This window comes from Aedes albopictus, chromosome 2 (assembly GCF_035046485.1).
Source record: "Aedes albopictus strain Foshan chromosome 2, AalbF5, whole genome shotgun sequence".
In the NCBI taxonomy this organism is placed as follows: domain Eukaryota; kingdom Metazoa; phylum Arthropoda; class Insecta; order Diptera; family Culicidae; genus Aedes; species Aedes albopictus.
Genome location: NC_085137.1, coordinates 232,201,477 through 232,229,284, shown reverse-complemented (window position 1 = coordinate 232,229,284; position 27,808 = coordinate 232,201,477). Strand labels below are relative to the sequence as shown.

At 39.7% G+C, this 27,808-nt stretch overlaps 2 protein-coding genes across 2 annotated transcripts in view; one reads left to right on the top strand and one right to left on the bottom strand.

The window, feature by feature from the left end:
• LOC109412379 (protein disks lost) overlaps window positions 1–27,808 on the top strand; it is an 842,465-nt gene that overhangs the window by 284,025 nt on the left and 530,632 nt on the right. The gene's annotated exons all lie outside the window — the stretch shown is intronic.
• LOC109412377 (GRB10-interacting GYF protein 2) lies at window positions 14,421–15,725 on the bottom strand. The gene is made up of 2 exons (XM_019686031.3): window positions 15,199–15,725; window positions 14,421–15,142 (listed from the first exon to the last, which is right to left on the bottom strand). The coding sequence occupies exons 1-2, from the start codon at window positions 15,679–15,681 to the stop codon at window positions 14,504–14,506; spliced, it is 1,122 nt and encodes a 373-aa protein (XP_019541576.3). The 5' UTR covers window positions 15,682–15,725; the 3' UTR covers window positions 14,421–14,503.

The window sequence follows — 27,808 nt, the reverse complement described above, 5'->3', positions numbered from 1 at the left end:
CCGTCTGGACCTGGGGCCTTACCTACGCTAAGGGGTTTCGCTATCCCCGCAAGTTTCACATCGGTGATACCAAGGATGACCCTCTCTCATCGCCAGCTCCAGTCCCCGGCTGTCCTACGAACGGAGGCCAGGGACTAGAGTCATGACGCGGAAAAAGCCCCTCGATGATCCCCTCCAACATCTCTGGAGATTGTTCTGTAGGAGCCATTAACCTGTCGTCTTGGCCATCACGATCCTGTAGGCATCACCCCACGGGTTCGTATTGGCACTCTGATAGAGACCCTCAAAGCAGGCCTTTTTGCTTGCTCTTATCTCGGCTAAGCGCGGCTTTTGCAGCGGCGAACACCACCCGCCGTTCGTTTCGCTCTTCCTCTGATCGTGCTCGCTGCATCCGCCGCCTAGCCCGTAGGCAGGCGCGGCGCAGGTCCGCAATCGCGTCGGTCCACCAGTAAGTCGGTGGCCTCCCATTTCTAGGGTGGACTCGCCTAGGCATGGTCACATCACACGCACGTGAGAGCACCGCTACCAGCTCGTCGCCGTCTAAGCCGATCAAGTTTCGCTCACGGCGGAGCGCCTCCCTAAATACCCCTTCGTCGAAGTATGATGTCTTCCACCTGCGAGGGCTTGGCCTTGGCCTAGCCGCCTCTTCTTCTATCCGCTGTCTGTTGTTGTTATAGTTGATGCTGTAGCGAACCGCCAGGTGGTCGCTGTGAGTGTCGCCATCATCTACTCTCCAGTTCGAACTACATGTTAGGCCAGGACTACAAAAGGTCACGTCAATAATTGACTCCGCTTCGTTTCGACTAAAGGTACTCTTGGTAACGACATTAGCCAAGTCGACATCTAAGATGGCCAGTGTTTCTAGCAGGATCTGACCCCGCTGGTTCGTGAAACGGCTTCCCCATTCCACAATCCAGGCACTGAAGGCATCCGCTATTACCACCGGCCTTCGCCCTGCCAGCACGGTCGTCATACAGTCCAACATCTGCGTGAACTTCTCGATCGGCCATCGCGGAGGCGCATAACAGCTACAGAAGAAAACCCCGTTTACTTTGCCGACCACGAATCCCTCACAGGTAGTAGACTGCAACTCTTGGACGGGGTATTTACCCATCGTCCATATCGCTTTCCCGGACCAATCCGCGAGACAATTGGTATGGGTCCGCCAGGATGGCGTTATCCGTCCTCCACTCAGAAACTGCCTGACAAAGCAGTTGCTGAACTGCGTCGCAGTGGTTCAGGTCCAGCTGCATTACCTACACTGTGAATTGTCATCTATAGCTTTTCTGAACGCCGGGCACCTTGGTCCACCCGTTAGATGCCTGTTGTTCACGGTTTTCTCGGTACAAATCAGACAAATGTGTGAACTCGTGCAGCCTTGTGCCCTATGGCCTTCGCCGCATCGCCTACCCAGCTTGCCTCTGTCAGGGCCTTTACAGTCCCATTACTTGGGTCCTGGTTCTAGACACCTGACGTATGCCTCTGATGGTTCGTGCAGTTGGCATACTGACCAGTCCACCTTGAGCTTCCCTAGTTTAACGGACTTACATATATGCGTCCGCCACTTGCACCTCGCACAATTGTCGCACTGCCGTGATGAGCTCCTCAGCGTCCGCGATCTCCTTCAGAGTTTTCTCCTTTAGAGTCGCATCCTCACTTCGACACCCTCGCGAAGGACCTCTTCCGCCAGACTTTTGTAGGCGGCGCCCTTACGCTCTATGTTGCACTTGAGGTCGAGGATCATTTCGTTGTACGTCGGATACTGCTTACGCCGGCTCCAAGATCCGTGAGCTTGGCATCGCTCCTCATCGCTTACTAAAACCTTTTAGTTCTTAGATTCGCCATCAAGGTGAAGGGTTCTGCCTTTACGCGCCCTCCTACCTCTCCTTGACTTCCCTCTTCTCTGATCAGCTTGTCCACAAGGGTCACTCTTTTTACTATTCAGAGGGCGACCATTTGAATTTAGAAAAATATAACTATGAATAGATGTTGACATTCATAAGTTTCAATCAATCAGAATGCTTCGCTGATGATCATCCAGACATTCAAATCGTTTCAACTAACAAAAATACATTTGCTGTCTCTACCTCGAACGTCATAGGTCAGTAACACTCGAGTCGGTTTAAACGCGTATTTACCACCACACCATGTGGAGTCAAACTCCGCGTTGGTCTTGTATCTGCCTGTTGTCTATGCACTGCACACGCACACGAAACCCAGTACCAAAGAGGAAACCACCATGGCACCACCGCCACGGGAAGATGATGCCATGAAAACAACTCATCATTTCCAATTCAAAGCTCGAACCCACTCCGGAAGCACCGAAGAAAATTAACATACCTATAAATCTCTTCTCATTACTTCATTATCTCGTTCCTCTCGTGTTGGAACCGATGGCGATCGGGTTGCCACCGAAATTTTCTATTCCTATTAGATGCGGTTGCTATAGTGTAGAACCGAGAAGAAACCAAAGAAATGCGCTGAACAGGTTCAAGTTACCAGCTGATGCCGGTGGTCAGCTCTCAGAACGTCCATCACACCGGACTGCGTCACGTCGAGCTTTAGAAGCCTTTTTACAATGAATACGGTCGCCGCCACCGCGCCACCATGAGTGAAATGTAAATGGAAATCCAACCGAAACAATACATCTCAATTACCGAATTCTGATTAACATTATTCGAGGCGAGGTCCAGGTCCAGCCTTCGCAGCATCGAGCTCGAGCCCTCACAGAAAAAGGTGAACTGCTGTTCAACATATGAGACGAACCTGTGTGTATGGACCATATGTGTGGCGTGGCAAACAGAGACCTCCATTGTTGAGCGGAGAAGAGTGTGATTTTTTTCTGTTTGTTCAAGCAAGTATTAATTTTCATTACGATGCGATGATGCACGCGATGATGAGGGCTTAATACCGGCGAGGATCCATTGTTTGAGCGAGCGAGCCCACATTGACTGGGTTGTGGTGTGTCAATTAGGTTGCCCCATTTTTGGGAAGTGCGTGGGTCTTTGAACGGTCTGTTGTGGTGTCTTTGTGAGAAGGATCGACAGGATGGATAAGGGCAATGTGATTTCAACTTACCCAGATGATCAATTATTTGTTTAAGTATGATGATATCAGATTGTGATTTCCTCTTGTGAAACGTGCTGTAACTGATACAATACACGGTAGAAGTGCTTCAAGAATCTTTGTTGCGTCTTTCAGATAACCGTAGTAGAAATTGTACAATGAATTTCTGTCTGACCCTTATAGACTCTGCACCATAAAAATGCACCTTAAAAAATGCCAATCATTTCATCAGACATTTTTCCAAGTATTCTGTTATAATTTCTGCAAGGATTGATCCCGGAGTTCCTTCAATGACAACAATTTATTCAGGAATTCCACCAAGTAATCTTTTAGGGATTCCTCTAAATATTGGTGTTTCCGTTTTCTATAAGAAATCTGTCTTAAAGAACAATTTGCCTTCTAGAATCTTCTAAATGGTTTATGCAATGATGTCATTCAGTATTTCAACTAAGCACTCCATCACAAAATCTTACAGTGTTGTCTCCGAGGATGTTTTCAAAAGTACTTCAGAGCACTTCAAAAGATTCTTGCAAAAGCTTCGTCAACTATTTCTCGAAATATTTGTTCAGGAAGTTCCCCAAGGATTTAATCAATGAGGTCTCTCAGGATTCATCTAGGAGATCACTCAAAGAATTATTAAGAAATCCCAGAAAGAATAATCACAAAATATCCCCACTGATGTTTCTACTGATTTGTTTCTATTGAGGAATCCTGCAATAGTTTGATCCTAAAATCTTCCAGCAGCTCCCTCTGGGAATTCCTCAATTACATACATATACATTTGTTTGTTCAACATCACATTTAAGACAAGACATAATCAACAATAGTACGCCACAATACTCGGTTTGTGGCTGCCGCTCTTTATCCTCGGTTGCGCCCAATGCTCGCCAGGTCACACTCAACCTGGTACGCCCATCGTGCTCTCTGCGCTCCACGCCTTCTTGTACCAACCGGATCAGTTGCAAACACCAGTTTTGCAGGGTTGTTGTCCGGCATTCTTGCAACATACCCTGCCCACCGTATCCTTCCGGCTTTGGCCACCTTCTGGATGCTGGGTTCGCCGTGAAGTGCAGCGAGCTCGTGGTTCATCCTTCTCCGCCACACACCGTTCTCCTGCACACCGCCGAAGATCGTTCTTAGCACGCGTCGCTTGAAAACTCCGAGTGCTTGCAGGTCCTCCTCGAGCATGGTCCATGTCTCGTGCCCGTATAGGACCACCGGTCTTATTAGCGTTTTGTACATGGTGCATTTGGTGCGTGGGTGAATCTTTTTCGACCGCAGTTTCTTCTGGAGCCCATAGTAGGCCCGACTTCCGCTGATAATGCGACTCCGAATTTCACGGCTCACGTTGTTGTCAGCCGCTGGAAAGGATCCGAGGTAGACGAATTCCTCCACCACCTCAAAAGTATCCCCGTCTATCGTAACATTACTAGCCAGACGGATCCGGTCGTGTTCGGTTCCGCCTACCAGCATGTATTTTGTTTTTGAGGCATTCACCACCAGTCTGACCTTTGCTGCTTCGCGTTTCAGGCAGGTGTACACTATCGCGTGCGGCATAGTTATCCCATGTTAAAAGGGATTCCCAAAGAACATGGGACAACTATGCTGCACACGGCAGTACAGCTCTGCCACCGTTCCAAATGTTCTGGCAATAATGTCCATGTCGTCCGCAAAGCACACAAATTGACCGGATTTTGTGAAAATCGTTCCCCGACTGTTGAGCCCGGCTCGTTGCATCACACCTTCCTGGGAGATGTTGAAAAGTAGGCATGAGAGTCGATCACCTTGTCGCAGTCCTCGGCGAGATTCGAATGAACTGGATAGTTCACCCGACATCCTTACGCAGTTTTGCACACCGTCCATCGTTGCTTTAATCAGGCTAGTCAGCTTCCCAGGAAAGCCGTTTTTGTCCATGATTCTTAATAGCTCTGCGCGGTCGATACTGGCGTATGCCGCTTTGAAGTCGATGAACAGGTGATGTATTGGGACTTGGTATTCACGGCATTTCTGGAGGATTTGCCGTAGATCTGGTCCGTTTTCGACCGGCCGTCGATGAAGCCGGCTGGATAACTTCCTACGAACTCATTTGTTTTAGGTGACAGACGACGGAAGATGATCTGGGATACCACTTTGTAGGTAGCATTCAAAATAGTGATCGGCCTGAAGTTCTCACATTCCAAATGGTCGCCTTTCTTGTGAATGGGGCAGATTACCCCTTCCTTACACTCCTCCGGTAGCTGTTTGGTTTCCCAGATCCTGACTATCAGCCGATGCAGACAGATGGCCAACTTTTCTGGACCCATCTTTATGAGTTCAGCTGCGATACCATCCTTACCAGCTGCTTTGTTGGTTTTGCGCTGGTGAATGGCATCTTTAGCTTCCCTCAGCGTGGGAGTTGGCTCGTTTCCGTCCTCCGCTGCACTGGCGTCGTCGTTTCCTCCGTTGCCGTGGGCTCCCGTGCCTACGTTCTCCATGCCGTTCAGGAGCTGATCGAAGTGCTGCTTCCATCTTTCGATCACCTCACTTCCGTCTGTCAAGAGGCCTCCGTCTTTATCCCTGCATATTTCGGCTCGCGGCACGAAGCCGTTGCGGGATGCGTTGAGCTTCTGATAGAACTTTCGTGTTTCTTGGGAACGGCACAGCAGTTCCATTTCTTCACACTCCCCTTCTTCCAGGCGGCGCTTTTTCTCCCGAAAGAGGCAGACCTGCTGTTTCCGCTTCTGTTTATAACGTTCCACGTTCTGTCGAGTCCCTTGTTGCAGCATTACCGCTCTCGCTGCGTTCTTCTCCTCCAAAGCCGCTCTGCACTCTTCGTCGAACCATTCATTCCGTCGATTCCGTTCCACGGCTGCTTGCACTGTACTCCAGCAGTCCTCTAGAGGGGCCTCATCGAGCTCGCCCTCGTCTGGCAACGCGGCCTCGAGATTCTGCGCGTATGCTGTGGCCACATCCGGTCGTTTCAGCCACTCTAGGTTGTACCATGGCGGTCGCTGGTACCGTACATTGTTGATGACGGAGAGTTTTGGGCGCAGTTTGACCACCACCAGATAGTGGTCGGAGACGATGTTGGTGCCACGATAGGTCCTGACGTCGATAATGTCGGTGAAGTGCCGTCCGTCAATCAGAACGTGGTCGATTTGAGATTCCGTCTGCTGTGGTGAGCTCCAGGTGTAACGATAAGGAAGGCTTTGTTGGAAAAGGTGCTACGTATGGCCATATTCTTGGAGGCGGCGAAATCAATGAGTCATAGGCCGTTTTCGTTCGTCTGCTGGTGGGCGCCTAAACTTACCAATCGTCGGTCTGAATTCCTCCTCCTGGCCTACCTGAGCGTTCAAATCTCCTATGATGATCCTGACGTCGTGGCTTGGGCAGCGAACGTACTCGCGTTCGAGCTGCGCGTAAAATGCATCAGTGCTTCCGGAATGTGGGCTGTGCACGTTTATTATGCTGAAGTTGAAGAATCGGCCTTTGATCCTTAACCTGCACATTCTTTCGTCGATCGGCCACCAACCGATCACGCGCCTCTGCATATTACCCATCACGATGAAAGCTGTTCCCAGCTCGCGTGTGTTGCCGCAGCTCTGGTAGATGGTATGATTACCTCTAAACGTTCGCACCATGGATCCTGTCGATCGTTGAGAGATCGGCAGTTCCACGTACCGAGTTTCCAATCGCAAGTCCTTTTTGTTCGCTGGGGTCGTTGCCGTTGGTCTCGGTTCGTATTATTCTGTTGCTGATGTTCCGTTACAATGATTTTTTACGGCTGGCTCGTAGGGCCTGACACCAACCCCCTACTTTCCGGAGGACCATAGTGCACAGTTGAGCTTAGAGTCCTTCCCTGGCACTCAGACGTAGATCAGCCGCCCCTAACATGGGGATCAGACGCTGTTGTGAGCCGCTCCTCCTGGAGAACAGACGCTCAGGTTTGCCGAAGCAAACCCCCCCCCCCCCCCCCCCTTCCCTGTCAGCCTACGACCAAAGTTCCCACCGGGGTTGGTTACCCGATATTCCCTAAGGTTGCTCATAGTTTCCGACCGGTACCACGAGGAGGTAGGGATAGGAGTTGCTGGGTAGAGGCTAGTGGATCACAATGGGATCTGAATTGCGCAGCATACCCAGCCTTAACCGTGCCGTTTCTAGATGTTATCTCTGGGATATTGATCCTGGAGATATATCTGAGAATCCCATAAGTGTTTGTTTTGGGAATCTTCTTGGTTTTCCATCTGGGAATTCCTATTTATCTCTGATAGGTTTGAACAAATTCTGCTACAAATGCAGAGTTTGCAAAGGGAAATGCGTAAGTTACGTTCGGAAAATGAAAATTTGAAGCTCGTTCTCAACAATTTAAAGAGTACTACGATGTCAGTAACTGATACACTACATCGCTGTGAAGCCGATGTGGATAATCGAAAACGATCGGAGTTGGTATCCAATGCTGTTATGCTTGGTGTTCCACGTTTGCCTAATGAAAACACTCTGGACTTAGCCTTGAAAACCTGTAATACCGTTGGTTGCAATTTTACAAGAGATGCGTTTGAATGTTGCGAACGAATCCAACGGTCTTCAAAAGAACCCCAGCCAATTAGAATAACATTCAAACGTGTGATCCAAATAGAGGAGCTCATGAATTGTAAGAAAACATGGGGAATTGGAACCACAAATGATTAGGGGAATAGCATGGCCGCGAGTCGCAACCAACAGTATTGTAATACGTGATGATCTAACACCATTGTCAATGGCGTTGTTGCGTGAACTGAAACAAATTCAAGCAACTGGAAAACTGCGCTTTGTTTGGCCAGGGGGGAACGGATCAATTATGGTAAAGCAGTTTGTCAAGTCAAAACCAATAGTAATTAGATCACGTGCGGATTTAGGAAAGATCACTGGACGGATCTAGTCGATGTTAAAGATGCTACTACGGTTGTACATTGAAAACTGATTTTTAATGGATATTCAAGAATCAAACAACATCTTTGTTGAAACCCCACTAAATTTCAAATTCCCTACTTCACATTCAGCATTACGGTTAATCCAAATTAACATAAGAGGTATGAATAACTTCGAGAAATTCGATTCCCTTCGCATGTTCATCAAAGGTCTGAACTGTGATTGTTGCGTACAGATGTGGTACGTTTGGTGTTAGTGAAACCGGCAACACTGAAGCAAGGTAGACGGCTACAAGCGCCGGGGCTGCAAATAAACGATCGGTTGGGCAGTGTAATTCAGTTCGTGCGCCCGGTAGGAACTGCACTGCGGTTGGGATTAATTGTCTGTCTCGTGAACGGATACTAGATAGTAAGATGTTAAATGAAATGTAATCTATTATAATGTAATTAATATTCAATAAAATTGCAGTATTGAAGCTGCTTGAAGTGAAAGCTGCTGGCGATATGGTTTCCTGGTTCCGAGAGCGACTGACGTCCTAACAGTGATATAGACGTTATTGTGATAGGTGAGACTTGGGTTAAGCAAGAGCGATCGAAGTTCTACTGTATTCCAGGTTACAAAAGCATATTTTCTTGTAGGAATAATGCATCTAGAGGATTGGGAATTTTTGTCAAGGAAACCATGCGGTTCAATACACTCACTAACACGACGGAACGTGGGTTTCACCATATAGCAATTAAGCTTCATACTGGTTAAACTCCTATAACTCTTCATAGCATGTATCGACCTCCGGATTTAGATTTGAACTTTTTCGCGAATTATCTTGAAAACATTGTGGCGACAAATACGCCTGATTCAACCATGTTGCTAGTAGGTGACATGAACATTGCTATCAATAGTCAGAATCGCGAAACTCAAAAGTACTCAGATTTACTGTCATCGTACAACATGATGGTAACCAACAGTAACGTAACTAGACCTTCCAGCAACAATATCTTGGATCACGTTGTTTGTAACACTGAATTGATGAACAGAGTAACCAATTTCACGATAGATTGTGCCTTCAGTGATCATAGCTTCATATTAACAGATTTGAATATTAGGATTGGGCGATCAAAAAGGAGATGAACGAAAACTAGAAATAACTTCCAAGCAGTCGATGCAGACTTCCGCAGCTTTCTCGAAAACTTCGATTTCTCGCTTTTATCTCCATCTGAGAGGCTTGCATCCATTACAGGAAAATATAGGGACACAGTGCAAAGATACTCTACAACATATTCTGTAGATGTCATGTTACAGCACGTTAACCGGAAGCTAATAATCATTAAACGAAATTCCAAGAGGAGTTACTATCAGAGAATGTTCAGTACTATTAACCATAGAGCTCTCTGGAGAAATATCAATGAGTCAGATGATCCTAAAATTTCAACGAATTACCGGCCAATATCGGTGTTGCCATCTCTCAACAAAGTGTTCGAAAAAATGATAGTCAACCGTCTTAACAACTTCTTCGCGTCGTCAGGATTTTTATATCAACACCAATTTGGGTTTAGAACCGGATCTTCTTCAGAAACCACGGTTGTAGAACTTGTTGATGAAATTTCTTCGTCATTAGACCCAATACATCTGGCGGGTACTGTTTTTCTCAATCTATCTAAGGCATTTGATTCAATAGATCATAACATGTTGTTAGAAAAATTAGACTACTGTGGAGTTCGGGGGTTAGCTAACCAACTAATACGCAGCTATCTATCAAACCGGTATCAGCAAGTAGTAATCAATGAAACGCGAAGCAATGCTAGTCCAATAGAATACGGGGTTCCACAGGGGAGTAATTTGGGTCCTTTGCTATTCCTAGTTTTTGTCAACGATCTCCCTAATCTGAATTTATATGGCAAACCAAGGCTTTTTGCGGATGACACTGTGTTGTCTTACTCCAGTGTTTCGGTAGAACGAATAGTTCATCTTATGAAGGTGGATTTGGAGCGTATAAACCGTTACCTTGAAAACAATCTATTAGCGCTCAATTTGAAAAAGACAAAGATGATGATCTTTCGCCACAGTAATGCAAACATGTTTACTGTTCCACAACTCTGTGTAGATGGACAGGTCATTGATGAAGTTAGCACTTACAAGTATTTGGGAATTTTGCTTGATAATAAATTACGGTGGGATGTCCATGTACGACAAATTATATCATAAAATGCAGCTTTGTGTGGCATTTTGAGGAAACTAGCTTACAGCTTCCACAGCATGTGCTTATGAAGATTTATCATGCATTCATACACAGCATATACCAGTATGGAATAACAGTGTGGGGTTCTTGCTGTAAAACATTCCTTAAGGAGCTACAAGTCCAACAAAACCGTTGTCTTAAAGGAATATTTAAACTGCCTCATTTAACCCCATCACTTGACCTTTATAATTTACCATATAATCAAGTCCTTCCTATTATTGGTCTATTTTTCCTGCGAGCCGCTACAATGATGCACAACATTCAAAATCGTATGGAGTTGCACCACAACTTTCAGTTCAGTGTAGCAATTCATCATCACCACACAAGGAATGCTAACTTGTTGACTAGACGGCGTTTGAACAATTCCTTATCGTATTGTTACGGACATTTTATCGGGAATTCCTTAAGGGTCTGATTCGGGAATTCCTCCAAGATTTGTTTAAAAATAATTCTTCTAACCTTTGTTTCTGAAATTCCTTCAAAGATGCACTATAGGATTTTTTCAAAGTTTTCTTCAGGAATTTCTCCTAGAGTTGATATCTTCCGTTTCCAAGAATTTTTCCAACGATTTTTAAAGGATTTTCTATTCAATAAGAATTTCTTCAAGGATTACTTCTGTAATTCCTTCTAATACTGTTTTAGAAATTCCTCTACGGTTTTATTTAAGAATCCATCCAAGGATTTCTTACAGAATTGCTACAAAATTCAAAGGTCTGATTCAGGAATCCCTCTAAGATTTTTTATTCAAAAATTCAATATTTTATTTTTGAAATTCCTTCGGATACATTAGAGGAGTCTTTTGAAGATTTATTCCGGATGTCCTCCAAGTATTGCTCCAGGAATTTCTTTAAAGATTATGAAAGGACTACCTCCAAGCATTTAATAAGAATTCATGCAAGGATTACTTCAGTAATGCCGTCTAAAAGGCCTCCCGAAACTCCCGAAACTTTTTTTAAGTTCATTAGGCCTTATATATTGTAAATTTGTGTGATAAATAAATGTTGTTTAATGAAAAAAAAATGTTCTCTTTAGAACGTTAGACGTTTCCTTTGCGGAATTTCTCCAAAGGTTTTCTTGGTATTTAGAAGTTAAGAAGTTTTCTCTGGGAAATTCCTCAAAGAGTTCCTCCTGGGGGATTTTATCTCTAAGAATTGCTCAATTAGTTTCCTTCATGAAACTCCTCCAAAAATCCCCACTGGGGAATTCCTCCAAAATATCTCTTTGGAGAATTCCATCAAAAAAAAAATGTTACGGTACTGATAATTTGCAGCATTTGTAGGTACGTAAAGGGACTCGATTGTGATACCACGATGAACTGACTCAACGGTTGAAATGGTAATGGTTTATTGCTCTATCGTTAAGTTCAACCGACCAGGGTAGAAGCAAGGTAGAATGTTGCTACCAGTTATGTCGCGTAAGCACAACATGCATTATGCGTACCATAACAAAGGTGACACAATTTATTAAAACGAAGTGTGAAACATCCGGGTGGATGTTTAATTTGGCCCTTCGTAAGAATGCATAATTGGCACACCACATTATCCCCAAAGGGGACTGCTGAAAAAAGTTCCCGTACGGAATTCCCGGAATAATTCCCAGAGGGGCACTCCCAGAAAAATTTCCCCGAGTGGGAACCTGTGGGAACTATTGACGAAATTTCACAGAGAGAGCTACTGAAGGAAATTCCCAAAGCGAATTCCTGAAGGAATTCCCCATGGGGAACTCCTAGCAGAATCCTCAGGCTGACTCCAGGAGAAATCCCTTTACGTTCTCCTGGAGGAATCGCCAGAGCTAATTCCTGGAGAAATTTAGCAGAGGGAACTCCTGGAGGAATGCCCCAAATGAAACTGCTGGAGAAATTCCACATGGGAAACTCATGGAGAAAACTCCATACTGACTCTTGAAGAATTTTCCAGGCGGACTTCTAACGGAATTCCCAGCGGGAACTTCTGGAGAAATGCGCTAGAAAAAACACCTAGAGCAATTCTGCAGGGAGAACTTCTGGAGGAATCCCCAGAGGAAACTCCTTAAAGAGTGTTCCAGAGGGAATTTCTCGAAAAAACCCAGATTGACTTCTTGAGGAAACTTAGGATGAAGGAATCCCCAGTGGGAACTCCTGAAGGAATCCTCAAAAGGAACTCCTGCAGGGATCTCCAGAAGGATTTCTTAAGGAAATTTCCCAGAAGGAACTCCTACAAGAAATCCCAGACTGACTTTTCCCAGACTGACTCTGGAGGAATCACCAGAGGGAACTGAAACAACTGGAGAAATTCCTCAGGGGAAAACACTAAAGGACTAACTCCTGGAGAAATCTCCAGGCGAACTTTCGTCTTTTGGTATTATAACTGGTACCACCATCAGACGACAAATTTTCCAAGGAGGAGATTTTTTTTATTACCGTACGGGTTTGGGCCGAAGGGTCTCAGATTTTCATGGAACTTTTTCCACATGCAGGGCTCATGTATATATGAACAAAAAAAAAATTGAGGAAAATTCAGGGTCGCTTATTTTTCCTGAAAACTCAGGTGGATTTTTTTTGTTTTCCTCTGACACTATATACTTACTTTGAAAAATCATAACTCAAGAACGAAGCATCGTAGAAACATTTTTTTTTAGAAAATGAAAGCAAATTTTGACACTACTTACTTTGAAACATCATAACTCAAGAACGAAGCATCGTAGAAACAAAGTTTTTTTAGATAATGAAAGCAAATTTTCTCAGAAAAAAATATGAACTGGAAGAAGTTTCCCACAACATTTTCCTCAGTTGAGAACATTCGTACAGAAAAGCCGGAAAAACTATGCCCGAACTCGTGGAAATTTTTTAAAACAATCTTTTTGAGAAGGTTATTTAATAAGCTTTAATCGCTGAAATTTTTGGAGTGCACTTTTTTCCGTTTTTGAGTTATGGCCAATTTTGTTGAAAAATGTCCAAATGTGCCATAAAAGCCTTTTCTTTGAAAAATCATAGCTCAAGAACGAAGCATCGTAGAAACAAAGTTTTTCAGTGAAAATGAAAGCAAAAAGCCGGAAAAACTGTGTCCAAACTCGTGGAAAATTTTTTTAAAAATATTTTTGAGAAGGTAATTTCATAAGCTTTGATTGCTGAAATTTTTGGAATGCACTTAATTGCCGTTCCTGAGTTATGGCAAATTTTGTGAAAAATGACCATATAATATACAGGGGATACTCAAAATAACTGGGACAGGTTAAATTTTCACTTTTCAAAAGATGTTCAACTAACTGGGAAAAGGGAAAATTTTTAACTTTTTTTTAATTTAATCGCTAAGATTAAAGCTTATAAAACAACCTTTTAAAAAAATTTTTTTTTATTATCCACGAGTTCGGGCATAGTTTTTCCGGCTTTTCTTTACGAATTTTCTCAACTGTGGAAAATTTTGTGGGAAACTTTTTCCAGTTCATACTTTTTTGAATTTCTGAGAAAATTTGCTTTAATTTAAAAAAAACTTTGTTTCTACGATGCTTCGTTCTTGAGTTATGATTTTTCAAAGTAAGTAGTGTCAGGGGAAAACAAAAAATTTCCACCTGAGATATCCAGGAAAATAGGCGACCCTGAATTTTCCTCATTTTTTTGTTCATATATCCATGAACCCTGCCTGTGGAAAAAGTTTCATGAAAATCTGAGACCCTTCGGCCCAATTTGTACGATAATTAAAAAAAAATGCCCAGAAATAATAAAACACGTGATTGGCCAAAACAGAAATCAAAGTTGATAGTACTGCCGAACCTGATGCATTGCTTCTACTGTTTTGATGCAATAATCAAGTAGTAGCTTAATTTCTGCACTATTCCTACAAAATATAGATTGAAACCTTTGATTTGACACGTGATTTCCCTGGCCAAAACCGGTGCCCGCTCCCTATTTCTTCCAAAAAATCTCTTGAAAATTATCCAAATATTTTTTCAGAATTTCTTCAATGTTCTTCTCCAACAATCCTGTGAAGGTTTTATCAATCATATATTCAAGCATTCCATGTTTAATTTATTCAATTATTTCTTTAAGGATTCTATGTAGGATTCCTTTTGTTTTTTTTTTCAGGAATTGCTTTTGGAATCTCACCAAGGATTAATTTGAAATTATAAATGAATTTGAGAAATTCCGTAGGGAACTTTTAGATGAATTATTGAATTTCCAGTAAAATGCTTAAATTGAATGTCTAGAAGAACTTCTGGAGACGTTTGTTAAGTTTTCATGAACAAAAAAAAACAGATTAAAAAAAAAAACTTGAATTTTTTTATATTTTGTGAATCAAAAATAAATACTTCATCAACTTGACACCCCTATCAACAAGTTTACGAGTTGTATTTCTTCACTTCGATAAGCTTCTGTTGCTCCCGTTTATGTTTCCTAAAATTTTCAAAAAAGTCCGTCCTGTCGACAACTTCTTCGTCGCCGCTGCCATGCCCGACACGTTGTCCCCACTCGGTAGATCCTTCGTTGCGATGATTCGCAATAGAATCCCGTAACTGTTGATTCTCCACCACTAGACTTTGAATGATTTCTTTCAATTTTTGTCGAGCCATTCGATACTTTTGCAGATCTCGCTGCAACAGCCCGATCATCTTCGTTTCGTCGAGTTTTTTCTCCTCCGGATTGCTAACGATATCCTCAAAGGACTGAATCTGCAACGATTCCATCTCCTTCTTCAACGATTCATTTTCCGCCTTTAGTGAATCAATTTGTTCCAAAAGCTCGTTCCTGGTCGGACTTAACTCTTCGACCGTTTCCTTGGAAGCTAATTGCTCACACTGCAGTCTGCTCATCGCTTCGGACATTTCGCGAATCATTGCTTCCAGTTGCTTGTTTCGCTGGTTCTCCGTTCCGATTATCTGCTGCCTCGACTCGGATTCCTCCTTGAGCCACTGATTCTGCGCCTCGAGCATCTTTTTCTCTTCCGTCAGTTCTTTGAGCGCTTCCTCTAGTTGTTGACGCTGAAATAAGTTAGAGAACTCAGGATTGTCCGAAGAAAATGCATGGTCTCACTCACCTCTTTTTGGTCGAATGTTCGCTGTCTGAGTAGGCGCCTTTCCGGATTCTGTTGACCATTCTCGCTTGGCACCAGCGGTGGAGGAGTTTCGTCCTCGAGGCGGTCTTCTACCTTCACTTTATCGACCGACGTTGATGAACGCCTTTTCCGGATGTAGGGCGGGATGTAACCCAATTTACGGTTCGGACTTGGTTTGGCATCGTTTTTGCCACAGGAACCAGTCGACGGTTTGTTTTCGATCAGCACACTGTTGGACCATGGCCGTTTGCCCGGTGAATCCGTAGCACCGCAACAATGGCTTGCACTTTTCGGTCGTTGGGGAATGGGCAGTCTTGAGCTGGTGGGAACATTTGTGACTGTGTGGGAACTTTTCCGAGATAGATTCGTGGTTTGTCGAGCGCCGACTGATTTGGATAGCCCCGTGTCGATCTTCGCGGTAATTGGACGTTGCGACATTTTGGTGAACTTTTTTGAAACAAACATGAGCAAAAGCAACAAATGGTTACTGAGATTTGTTTGTTTTTCTTTTCAAATCCCAAACACTGAAGTTTCTAGGGGAAACCCTGAAGATTTTTTAGTAGAATCCATGAGAGGATTCCTTGAGGTATTATGTGGTTTTATTGGCAATTATCGGTGAAAAATAACGGAGGTATCCCTGAGGGAGCTCATAACGGAATCCGTGAGGGAATCCCTAGAGGTATCTCTTAGGGAGTTCCTAAAGGAATCCTTAAGGAATTCTTCTTAGGAAGTTCCTAAAGGAATCCCTTAGGAATTCTTTTTGGAACTCTCTCAAGAATTCCTCTAGGAACTACCTCGAGGATTCCTCTAAGAACTCCCTCAGAGATTCCTCTTGAAATTTCCTCAGGGATACTTCCAGGAACTTCCTCAGGGATTCCACCAGAGATTTTTCTAGGAACTCTCTCAGAGGTTACCTTCTGGATTCTCTAAGCGATTCTTCTAGACATTCCCTCAGAAATTCCTCTAGGATTCCTTTAGGAATTCTCCCAGGGATACTTCTAGCAATTCCCTCATGGATTCCTCTAGAAACTCCATTGGGCATTCCTCTAGCTTCCTTAGGGATTCCTCTAGAAACTCCCTCAGGGATTCCTTCTGAGTATTCGCTCAGGGAATCCTTCGGGAATTCCTTCAAGTACTACTTCTAAGATTTCTCCAAGAAATCCTTCTGGTGTATTTTTTGGGACTGATGTAGGAGAGTTTCTTCTGAGATTATTCCATGAATTTCTTCCAGGATGTCTTCTAGTAATCCTCCAAGTTTTTATATTGAGTTTTACTCAGATTCCATATGGGATGCTTTCAGACTTTTTTCATGGATTGTTACATATTCACACTGAAGTTTCTCATGAGGTTCCTCCTGTAATTTTTACATTAATTCACAAGAAATTCAATCTATTTTCAAAAACTTTCTCATGATTTTTTTCAAGAATTCTCTCCAGAGTTTTTATTTGGATTTCTCTAGGATGTTAGCTTACAGTTTCTCATGGAATTTTTTATGCGAAATGATTCCTTCACAAGTTACTCCGACCAGAAATATTGAGGATTTCAGATACATCCGTCGAAAAAATCTTCTTAAATTTCTTCAAGGAATTTTCCAGTTATTCCACATTTCTTCAAAATTTATCAAAAACTTTCACCAAGAATATTGAGCAAGATATTGAGGGAATTTGTCCAAAGATTGCTCCAGAAGATTTTCCAAGAGCATTCCTTCCAATAATGGTTCAAAGCAGTCTCTTTTGAATTTTTACTCAAAAATTCAAGTCATTTAAGGAATTTTCCTGTAGGGTTCCTCAAGTAAATTTCTATGGAATTCTTTCAAAAAATTACCCAGCCGTTTGTCCAAGAATTTCAACGAAAATTCTGTAGAAAATTTATTCAGGATTTTTTCCAGAATATCTTCAAGCATTGCTCAGATATTATGACAGCCATTTCTCCAGGATATCCATTTGAAAAAGTCCCCGGGAGTTCTTTAGGATTATCAACAGGAATTTCTCCAGAAACTTCTTCTGATATTTCCTCCGTAATTCCACTAAAATTTTTCCTGAAAACTTCCTTAGAATTTCAGTCAGTTATTTTGAAAGGAATTCTTTATAATTTTACCCGGAACTTCTTGCAAATATTGCTCAGTGATTCCAGCAGCCATTTCTCCAAAATATCCATTAGAAAATATCCCCAGGAATTTATCCAAAAATTTTCTCAGAAATTACTCCAGGAATTTCCCTAAAAACTTCTTCCGTAATTCCTCTAGAAAATTTCCGATGAATTTCAGATAGTAATTTCAGAAGGAGTTCTTTCTGATATCCCCAGGAAGTTTTTCAGAAATTCCTCCAGGAAATTTCTCAGAAATTCCTTCAAGAATTTCCTCACTATTTCTTTCAAAAAATTACCAAGAAGCTCCTCCAAAAGTTTTTTCAGCAATCTGTCGAAAATTTCCCCAGACATGCTTTCATGAATTCTCCAAATATTCCTTCAGGAATTTCCTCATGATTTCTAATCGGAAATAAATTCTTTCAGAGATTCCCCAGGATTTTTTTCAGGAAGTTTGAAATTGCATCAAAAAATTTCCAGAAATGTTCCCAGAAATTCCTTCAAGAGTTCTTCCGAGATTCCTCCAGAAATTTTCAGAAATTTCCTAAGCGAAAAGTTTATTCATACATTTTCTCTGGACTTATTTTCGAAAATAAGCCTGAAAATTCCTCAAAAATTTCCCAAAAATTCCTCAAAAAACTTTCCCTGAAAATCCTTCAGGAATTTTCTCAGAAACTTCTTCACAAATTTCTTTTAGGAATTTTCCCAGGAATTTCTCTACAAATTTCCGCAAAAAATGTTCCATCAATTTCCCAAGGATTGCTCAAGGATTTTTTCCTAGAAATCCACTAGATATTTGCCAAGTAGTTTCTTCATAAATTTCTTCAAGAATTCCTTCACAAATTCTGACGAAGATTTCCTTAGGAATCCGTCCAGGAAATTTCACCAGAAATTAATTCAAAAATTAAAACATGTATCCACCAGAGATTCCTTTAGAAATTTCCTCATGATTTCAATTGTAAATTTTAAAAGAAAAGAAATTCTTTCAGAGATTCTCAAGGAATTACTTTAGGAATTTTCGCAGAAATTCATAAACAAATCCCAGGAATTTCTATATTTTTTTCAGAATTTCCTTCAATAGTCGAGATTCCTGTATGAATTTTCAGAAACTTCCAAGGAAAATAGTTGAGGAATTTCTCCCAAAAAAAAAAACCGTAATGCACAGAGAGATTCCTTGAGAAATGTTCTGCGGATTTATTTTTGAAAATTAGTCCCAGAAATTCTTTTGGAAATTTCCCCAGAAACTTCTTCAGAAATTTCTTCAGGATTTCCATTAGAAATTTCAGAAGGAATTCTTTTTGAATTAAAAAAAATGTTCCAATAATTTCCCTAGGATTGCTCTAGGAATGTCTTTAGGAATGGCTCCACTAGGAATTCCACTGGAAATTTTCCAAGGACTTTCCTTATAAATTTCTTCAAGAAATTCCTACGGAGATTTCCTCAGGAATCTTTCCAGGAAACTATTTACCTCTAAATTAATTCAAGAACTACCCACAATCCCCTTTATTGCCCCTCCGGTTTCCCTCATAATTTTCTTCATTTTGTTTTTAGAAATTTCTCCGGGAAATTCTCTAGGAATTCTTGCATGAATTTCCTCAGAAATTCCTTCGAGAATTCCAGGGATTCATTCGAGAATTTCTATTTAAAATTACCATAGTATTTTTTTTCACAAATTTCCCCCGCAATTCCTTTCTAAAATTTCCCAGAATTTACCATAACAACTCCTTCAGGATTTTTCTCAGGAATTCCTTCAGGAATTATTTCAGAAAATCTTCTAGCTTTTACTTCACAAATTTCCTCATTAATTTTTTCAAGAAATTTCCCAGAAATTTCTCCAAGAATTTACTTAGAAGTTTTGCCAAAAATCCCTGAGAGCCCTTCATATATTTCCTTAGATTTTCCATTAGAAATTTAAAACGGAATTCTAGCAGGAATTCCTGCAAAAAATTCCTCAGAAATTGCCCCAGGAATTACTCTAGGGGATTCCCTATGAATTTTTATTCCTAAATTTTCTCAGGAATTCCCTCAAGTTGTCCATAAGGAAGTTCAAAAGGAGTTACTTCATGTATTGTTTCCGCAAATCCCTTCAAGATTTCCACAAATTTTCCTCCCAAATTCCTCCTGAAATTCCTCTAAGATTTCCGATAGAAAGGCCCTCAGAAATATCCTTAGGAATTCTTCCAGAAATATATTGTTAAACTCTTTTAGAAATTTCCCCAGGTATTTCAAGAATTTCAAAAGGATTTCTATTAGGGGTCTTTCCATATTTTTTACGGAAATGCTGGAGTTAATCTGATAATTTCCCTTGGAATTCTTTTTAAAACTTACCCAGAAACTCCTCAAACAATTTCTTCGTCAATTCTGTCAAATAATTTCCTCAGGCTTTCATGTATTTCCCAGAGATTTCTTCAGGTATTTCCCCATGTTTTTTAGGAACTTCCAAAGGAAATAAATTCTCCCAGAGATTCCCCAGGAATTATTTTAGGAAGTTTCTCAGAAAATCATAAAAAAAACCCTGGAAATTCTATAGGAACATTTCCAGAAATTCCTACAAGAGTTTATCCAAAATTTCTGCAGAAGTTTACAGAAATTACCCAAGAAATCAATTAAGGAATTTCTTCAAAAATTCCCGCAAAAATGTATATAGATTCCTTTAGAAATTTCCCTGCATTTATTTTTGAAAATCAACCTGAAATTTCCCAAGGAATTCTTTCAAAATTTTACCCAAGAATTCCTCCAGAAACTCCCCTGAAACTCCTTCAGGAATTTCCCGAGAAGCTTCTTCAGGAATTTAATCAATACTTACTGGAGGAATTTCTCCAGGGTTTCCAATAGAATCTTCAGGAGGAAGTCTTTGAGGAATTTTCCCAAAAAAATGTTCCTTCAATTTCCCAACGATTATTCAAGGAATTTCTCTTGGAAATCCACTAGAAAATTTCCAAGAAAGTTCTTCATAAATTCCTTCAAGAATTCCTCCACAAATTCTGACGGAGATTTGCTTAGGAATCCGTCCAGGAAATTTCCCCAGAAATTAATTCAAAAGTTTAACCCAAATTCCTCTAAGAATTTCATCATATATTTACAAGGAATTCTTTCAGAAATTCCAGCATTTTTCACAGGAATTCTTCCAAGATTGTTTTCATAAATTCTCCTAGCAATCTTGCAATCCTAGGGCTTCCCTAGGAATTTCTTCATAAATTCTTCCAGAAATATCTTCATAAACTCTTTGAGAAATTTCCTCAGGAATTTTAAGAATTCCTTAAGGATTTCAATTAGAGTTTTTCCCATATTTCTTACGGAAATTTATTCAGTAGCTCCTCTGAATATTTCTCATTGATTTTTTTTTCAAAAATTTACCCAGGAACTTCTCCAAGAATTTCAACAACAATTCTATCAAAAATTTTCTGAGAAATTTTCCCAGAAATGCTTTTATTTATCCACCAGGGATTCCTTTAGGAATTTCTTCATGATTTCAATTGTGAATTTCAGAGATTCCCCAGGAATTATTTTAGGAACTTTCGCAGAAATTCATAAACACATCTCAGGAATTTCTATAAGAATATTTTCAGAAATTCCTACAAGAGTTTTTCCGAGATTCCTCCAGGAATTTTCAGAAATATCCAAAGAAAATAGTTGAGGAATTCCTCCAATAATCAAGTATGTATAGAGAGATTAATTCAAAAATTTCCCCAAGAATTCCTCTAGAAGCTTTCCCTGAAATTCTTTCAGGAATTTTCCCAGAAAATTCTGCAGAAGTTTCTTCTGTAATCAAGGATGGGAACACTCACTTGCAAAGAGTTACACTCACTTGCTATTTACTCGGCTCAGAAGCGTGTAATCAAGAAACGATGTTTAGACGACTTCTGCCTTGTGGTTTTGTCTAAAACTTTGCCGAATAGAGTAGGGGTCGCACACGCATACCGAAGTCGTGAGGGAGCTGCAAAGGCAACTCTCCACGAGTTGAATGTAAATTACACTCACCTCGTGGAGAGTCGCTTTCACAGCTCTGTCACGCCTTTGGGACTTGTGTGCGACCTCTACTCTATTCGACAAAATTTTAAACAAAACCACAAGGCAGAAGTCGTCCATACATCGTTTCTTGATTGCACGCTTCTGAGCTGAGAAAATATCAAGTGAGTGTAATTCTTTGAAAGTGAGTGTTCCCATCCCTGTCTGTAATTACTGAAGGAATTACTCCAGGAATTCCATTAGAAATTTAGGAATGTATTCTTTTAGGAATTTTCCCAGTAATTTCTCGACGAAGTTGCGTTAAAAATGTTCCAATAATTTCCCTAGGATTGTTCTAGGAATTGCTCTTGGGATTCCACTGAAAATTTTCCAAGGACTTTCTTCAAAAATTTACCCAGACATTCAACAAGTGTTCCTTCAGAAATTGTTACGAAGATTTCCTCAGGAATGCGTCCAAGAAATTTGCCCAGAAATTAATTCAGGAAATAATAAACCCTTGCCCTCCCCAAACTTCCTCCTAGAATTTATTCATACTTTTTTTTTTATTTTTTTTTCTCAAGAATTCTTCCAGAAATTTCTGCAGGAAATTCTCCACGAATTTCCACAGAAATTCCTTCAAGAATTCCACAAGGATTCATTCGGAAATTCATATTAAAAATGACCGTAGTAATTTATTTACAAATTTCCTCTGGAAATCCTCCTTCGAAATTACCACAAGAATTTCTCCAGGATTTTTCCCAAAAATTCCTCTAGGAATTATTTCAGAAATTCCTTTAGTAATTATTAAACAAGTTTCCTGAAGAATTTCTCTACGAAATTTCTCCAAGAATTTCGTCAGAAGTTGCTTCAAAAATCCCCGAGAGTCCTCCAAGAATTTCCTCAGGTTTTACATTAGGAATCAAAAACGGAATTTTCGCAGGAATTCTTCCAGATGTTTCCCAAGAAATTTCTCCAAGAATTCCTCTAGAGGTTTCTCTTGGAATTCTTTCAAGAGAAATTCATAAGGAACTTCAAAAGGAGTTTCTTCAGAAATAAATTCAAAAATCACCCACTCCCATCCGTCCCCCAATTTCCTCCATAAACCTTTGCTATTTTTTTCCATAAATTCTTTCAAAAAATTGTGTAGGAAATTCTACAGAAAATTCCCCGTGACTTTTCTCAAAGATTCATTTTAAATTTCAGTTAAAAATTACCGTAGTAATTTATCCACAACTTTACCCAGGAATTTCTTCTAAATTTTCGCCATATATTACCACAAGAATTCCTCCAGAATTTTTCCCAGAAATTTCTGCAAGAATTATTTCAGAATTTCTTCTAGCAATTACTTGAAAAATTTCCTCATGAATATTTCCACAAAATTTCCCAGAAAGTTCTCCCAGAATTTCCTCAGAAATTTCTTCAAAAATTCCCTGGGAGTCTCCAGGAATTTCTCCAGGTTTTCCATTAGGAATTGAAAAGGAATTCTCGCAGGAATTCCTCTAAAAAAATACCCATGCATTTTTCCAGAAATTCCTCTGGGAGTTTCCCTAGAAATTTCTTCTTAAATTCCTTTCTTCTTTTCTCAGGAATTCCATCAAGATGTTCATAAGGAAATTCAAAAGAAGTTTCTCCATGTATTTTTTTTTTTTCAGAAATTCGTTCACCAGTTATTGTCGAAAATTTCCCATGAATGGATTCAAGATTTCCCCTAAAATTTCCCAAGGATTTTCAATAGTAAAGCCCCTCAGAAATTTCACCAAAAATTGTAACAGAAATATCTTCATAAACTCTTTAAGAAATTTCCCCGAGATTTTCAGGAATTCCGAAAAGATTTCTATTATGGATTTTCCCATATTTTTTTACGGATGTTTATTCAGGAGTTTCTCTTATAATTTCCCTGGGAGTTCTTTCAAAAATTTAACTAGGAACTCCTCCACGAATTTCTCCAGCAATTCTGTCGAAAATTTTCTCAGGGATTTACATAAAATTGCTTTTATGTATTCCCCAGAGATTCCTTCAGGAGTTTCCTCGTGTTTTTTTTTTGGTATTTTCAAAGAAAAGAAACTCTTTAAGAGATTGCCCAGGACTGTTTTAGAGAGGTTTCTCAGAAATTCATTAAAAAAATCCCAGGAATTTTTATAGGAAAATTTCCAGTAATTATTTCAGAGGTCTTCCGAAATTCCTCCAGGAATTCTCAATAATTTCCTAAGAAAATGGTTAGGAAATTTTTCCAAAACTCCCCGCAATAATGTGTAGAGATTACTTCAGCAATTTCCCATGGATTTTCTTTCGAATATTTTCCTGAAAATTCCCCTGGAATTCTTTCACAAGCTTCCCTAAGAATTTCTCCAGAAACATTTCCTAATATTCCTTCAGGAATTTTCCAGAAACTTTTCCAGATATTACTGGAGGTATTTCTCCAGGATTTTCAATAGAAATTTCACAAGGAATTCTTTTAGGATTTTTTCCAGAAATTCCTCCATGAACTTCCGCAAAAAAAAAATTTCAATAATTTCTCAAGGATTGCTCTAGGAATTTCTCGTGGAATCCCACTAGAAATTGTCCAAGGACTTTCTTAATTAATTTATTCACGAATTCCTGTACAAATTTTTACATTCTTACCGTGATTTCTTCAGGAATCCGTCCAGGAATTCCCCAGAAATTAATTTTTAGAACCACCCACAACCTCCTTTAGTAAAACAACCCAAGCCCCCTCCCTAGTTCCCTCCAAAAATTTCTTTTTTCCGGAAATTCTTTCAGGAATTTCTCTATGAATTTCATCAAATTCCTTCAAGAATTCCAGAGATTCATTCGGGAATTTCTATTCGCAAGAATTTCTGCAAGAATTTTCCTAGGAATTTCTCTAGGAATTCCTACAGGAGTTTCACTAGGGATTTCTTCATTAATTTTCCCAGGAGCTCCTTCAAGATGTTCATAAGGAAATTCAAAAGGAGTTTCTTCATGTAGTTTTGCAAGAAATTTCTTCACCAATTTTTGTCGAAAATTTCCCAGAAATCCTTTCAAAAGATTCCTCCTGAATTTTTCCAAGGATTTCCAATACGAAAGGCCCTCAGAAATATCCCCAGCAAATCTTCCAGAAATATCTTCATAAACTCCTTTAGAAATTTCCCAGGAATTTCAGGAATTCAAAAAGGGTTTCTATAAGGGGTTTTTCCCATATTTTTTTACGGAAATTCATTCAAGCGTTCCTTTGATAATTTCCCTAGCAATTCTTTCAAAAAATATCCCAGGAACTCTTCCAAGAATTTGTTTAGCAATTCTGTCGAAAATGTCCTCAGATATTTCCCCAGAAATGATTTTATGTGCTCCCCAGAGATCCATTCATGAATTTCCTGATGATTTCTATTGGCAATTTTCAAAGAAAAGAAACTTTTTAAGAGATTGCACAAGAATGTTTTTAGGAAATTTCTGAGAAATTAAACAAAAAAAATCCAAAGAATTTCTATAAGAATATTTCCAGATATTATTTCAGAGGTCTTCCGAAATTACTATAGGAATTCTCAATAATTTCCTAAGAAAATAGTTAACTAATTTCTCCAAAACTCCCCGCAAGAATGTATAGAGAGATTCCTTCAGAAATTCCCAAGAATTTACTTTTAAAAAAATAGCCTGGAAATTCCCCTGGAAATTTTTCAGCAATTTTCAGAAACAATCCCTCTGCAGTGTGGAATAAGCATAAGTTAAAATACATAGAAATAAAAATAAACAAAAGAAACATTCCCTTGAATTCATTCAGGAAAGCGGCTGGAAGGATTCCAATGACTTTCTTAATATATTTCTTCAAGAATTCTATCAGAAACGCTTAAATTCTTACGGTGATTTCTTCAGGAATCCGTCCAGAAAATTTCCCCAGAAATTAATTCAAGAACTACCCACAACCCCGATTATGGCCGCCTCTCCAGTTTTCTCCAAAAATTCATTCATATTTTTTTCCGGAAATTCTTTCAGGAATTTCTCCAGGAAATTCTCCAGAAATTTCTCCATGAATTTCGTCGAAGTCCTTCAAGAATTCATGAGATTCATTCGGGAATTCCTGTTCGCAAGATTTTCTGCAAGAGTTTTCCTAGAAATTTCTTCAAGAATTCCTTTACGAGTTTCCCTAGTAATTTCTTCTTAAATTTTCCCGTACCTTCAAGATGATCATAAGAAAATTCAAAAGGAGTTTCGTTATGTTGTTTTTCTAGACATTTCTACACCAATTTCTGACGAAAATATCCCAGAAATCTTTTCAAGATTTTCCCAAAGAAACCTCTGAAATTTCCCAAGGATTTCCAATGAGAAAGGCCCTCAGAAATTTCCCCAGGAATTCCTCCAGAAATAACCTCATAATCTCTTTTAGAAATTTCCACAAGAATTTCAGGAATTCCAAAAGAATTTCTATTAGTGACGTTCCCATATTTTTTTTACGGAAGTTCAGGAGTTCCTCTGATAATTTCTCTTGGAATTCTTTCAAAAATTTGCTCCAAGATTTTATCCACCAATTCTGTCGAAAATTTCCTTATGATTTCTATTGGAAATTTTCCAAGAAAAGAAACTTGTACAGATTCCTCAGAATTTGTTTAAGAAGTTTCTCAGAAATTCATCACAAAAATTTCCCTGGAATTACTATAGGAATATTTCCAGAAATTTCTTCAAGAACTTTCAGAAATTTCCTAAGAAAAAAGTTAAGCAATTTCTCCAAAAATCTGCAATTCCATTGAGGTTGCCATCGAGATTCTTCTATTTTATACAAGCATTCATTCAAAAATTCTAACTTTATTTCCACTAGGAGTTACTTTTTATATATCGCCAAGATTTTCCTAAGATTCCTACAGAAATTTTTGCAGCAATTTCCGGGAAAATTGCTAGAGGAATTCTTGGGAAATTTTCTGACAGAATCTTTGCGGACATTTTTTTATTGAAAATGTTTCAGAAATTCCTGGAGGAATCTCTAGGGCATTTCTGAGGAAATTCTTTAAGAAATTCATGTGAAATTTCCTGAAAGATTTCCAGACATTTCTGAGAAAAATCCTAGAGGAATTCCTGAAGCAATTCTTTAGGAACTCCTGAACGAATTCCTGGCAAAATTCCTGGAGAAATTCCAAGAAAACTTCTGGAGGGATTCCTGGTATCATTTCTGGAAGAATTTCTTTAAAAATCCCAATGGTAATCCTGGGGAAATTCCTGAAGAAATTCCTGGGGACATTTTTAAATGAATTACCTCGAAGAATTCTTGGAGAAATTCCTAGGGAAATTTTTGGAAGAATTCTTGCGAGAATCCAGTTTTAACCCTCTAATACCCAATCCCGCCTTTAGACGGGGTATAGTTTGAGCATTTTTGTAATTTTTGTTTCGTGGAAAATGGATTTTTTTTTATATTTTTGGCTGATGTTTGGGACTGTTCTGTATATCTCAAAACGGTTTTTGGTGTATTTTAAAGCGTATTTACATTTTTTACCTTTTAGAAGTCATTGTTTATTTTGCATTGAATCGCTACTATTAACATATTTTAATTTTTTCCCAAATCATTCTATCCTTGTTTAATAGTTTAAGGGAATCGAATACACTCTTAAAATATTTTCCTTAAAATTACACGGAAAATAAAATTTTCCGTGAAAAAAATTTAAAATAATAATAATTCAGCAATAATCATAAAATCTCAAAATGTTTTCATCTCAAAAAATCCGTCCCCCAAATTGGCTTCCAGGAAAAATATAAAAGTGTGGGGATGTTCAAAAATAAAAATTAGAAAAATCAAAAACTGAAATTCACGAAATCGAGAATTTAAAAGAATCATCTTCCAAAACATGTTTAAATCGATTTTAGATGACGAAAAATGATATTTAGATCAAAATAAAAAATTTGGGTATTAGAGGGTTAAATTCCTAATGGAAAACCTGGGGAAATTCCTGGAGGACTCTCAGGGATTTTTAAAAGGAACGTCTGTGGAAATTCTTGGAGAAATTTCGTGTAGAAATTCATCAGAAATTTTCGTGGAGAAATTCATCAGGAAATTTGTGAAGTAATTACTACAGTCGACTCTCCACATGTCGATGTTCTACATCTCGATATCTCTCCCTATCTCGATGGTTTGGTAGGTCCCTTCAATCTGCATACATTTTACCTTTCTACATCTCAATATCTCCTTATCTCGATATCTCTCTATCTCGATGCGATTTCATTCGTTTTTGTTCGAGGTTTTCTCTCCATATGTCGATGTACCCGTTTTTACAGGTTGCTAGATCTCGTTTCTAGTTACGGACGATTTGGAGCGGATCTGGTGTGATGGTTAGAACACTTGACTATCACGCCGAGGACCTGGGATCGAATCCCACTCCCGACAAACTCGCAAAATGTGAGTTCTTCCTTCGGAAGGGAAGTAAAACGTGGGTCCCGAGATGAACTAGCCTAGGGCTAAAAATCTCGTTAATACAGATAAAAAAAAAAATACGAACGATTTTTCAATCTAGTGTGCATTACAAATTGGTTCTTGAGTTCGATCTCTCCTTATCTCGATGGTCCCTTCAATATCGAGATGTAGAGAGTCAACTGTAAAAGA

Excerpts from the sequence above, each read along its gene's own strand:
- LOC109412377 (XM_019686031.3), bottom strand. The coding sequence starts at position 15,681 with ATGTTTGTTTCAAAAAAGTTCACCAAAATGTCGCAACGTCCAATTACC. Across the intron at positions 15,143-15,198 it reads GAACATTCGACCAAAAAGAG|CGTCAACAACTAGAGGAAGC; the intron begins GTGAGTGAGACC and ends AACTTATTTCAG.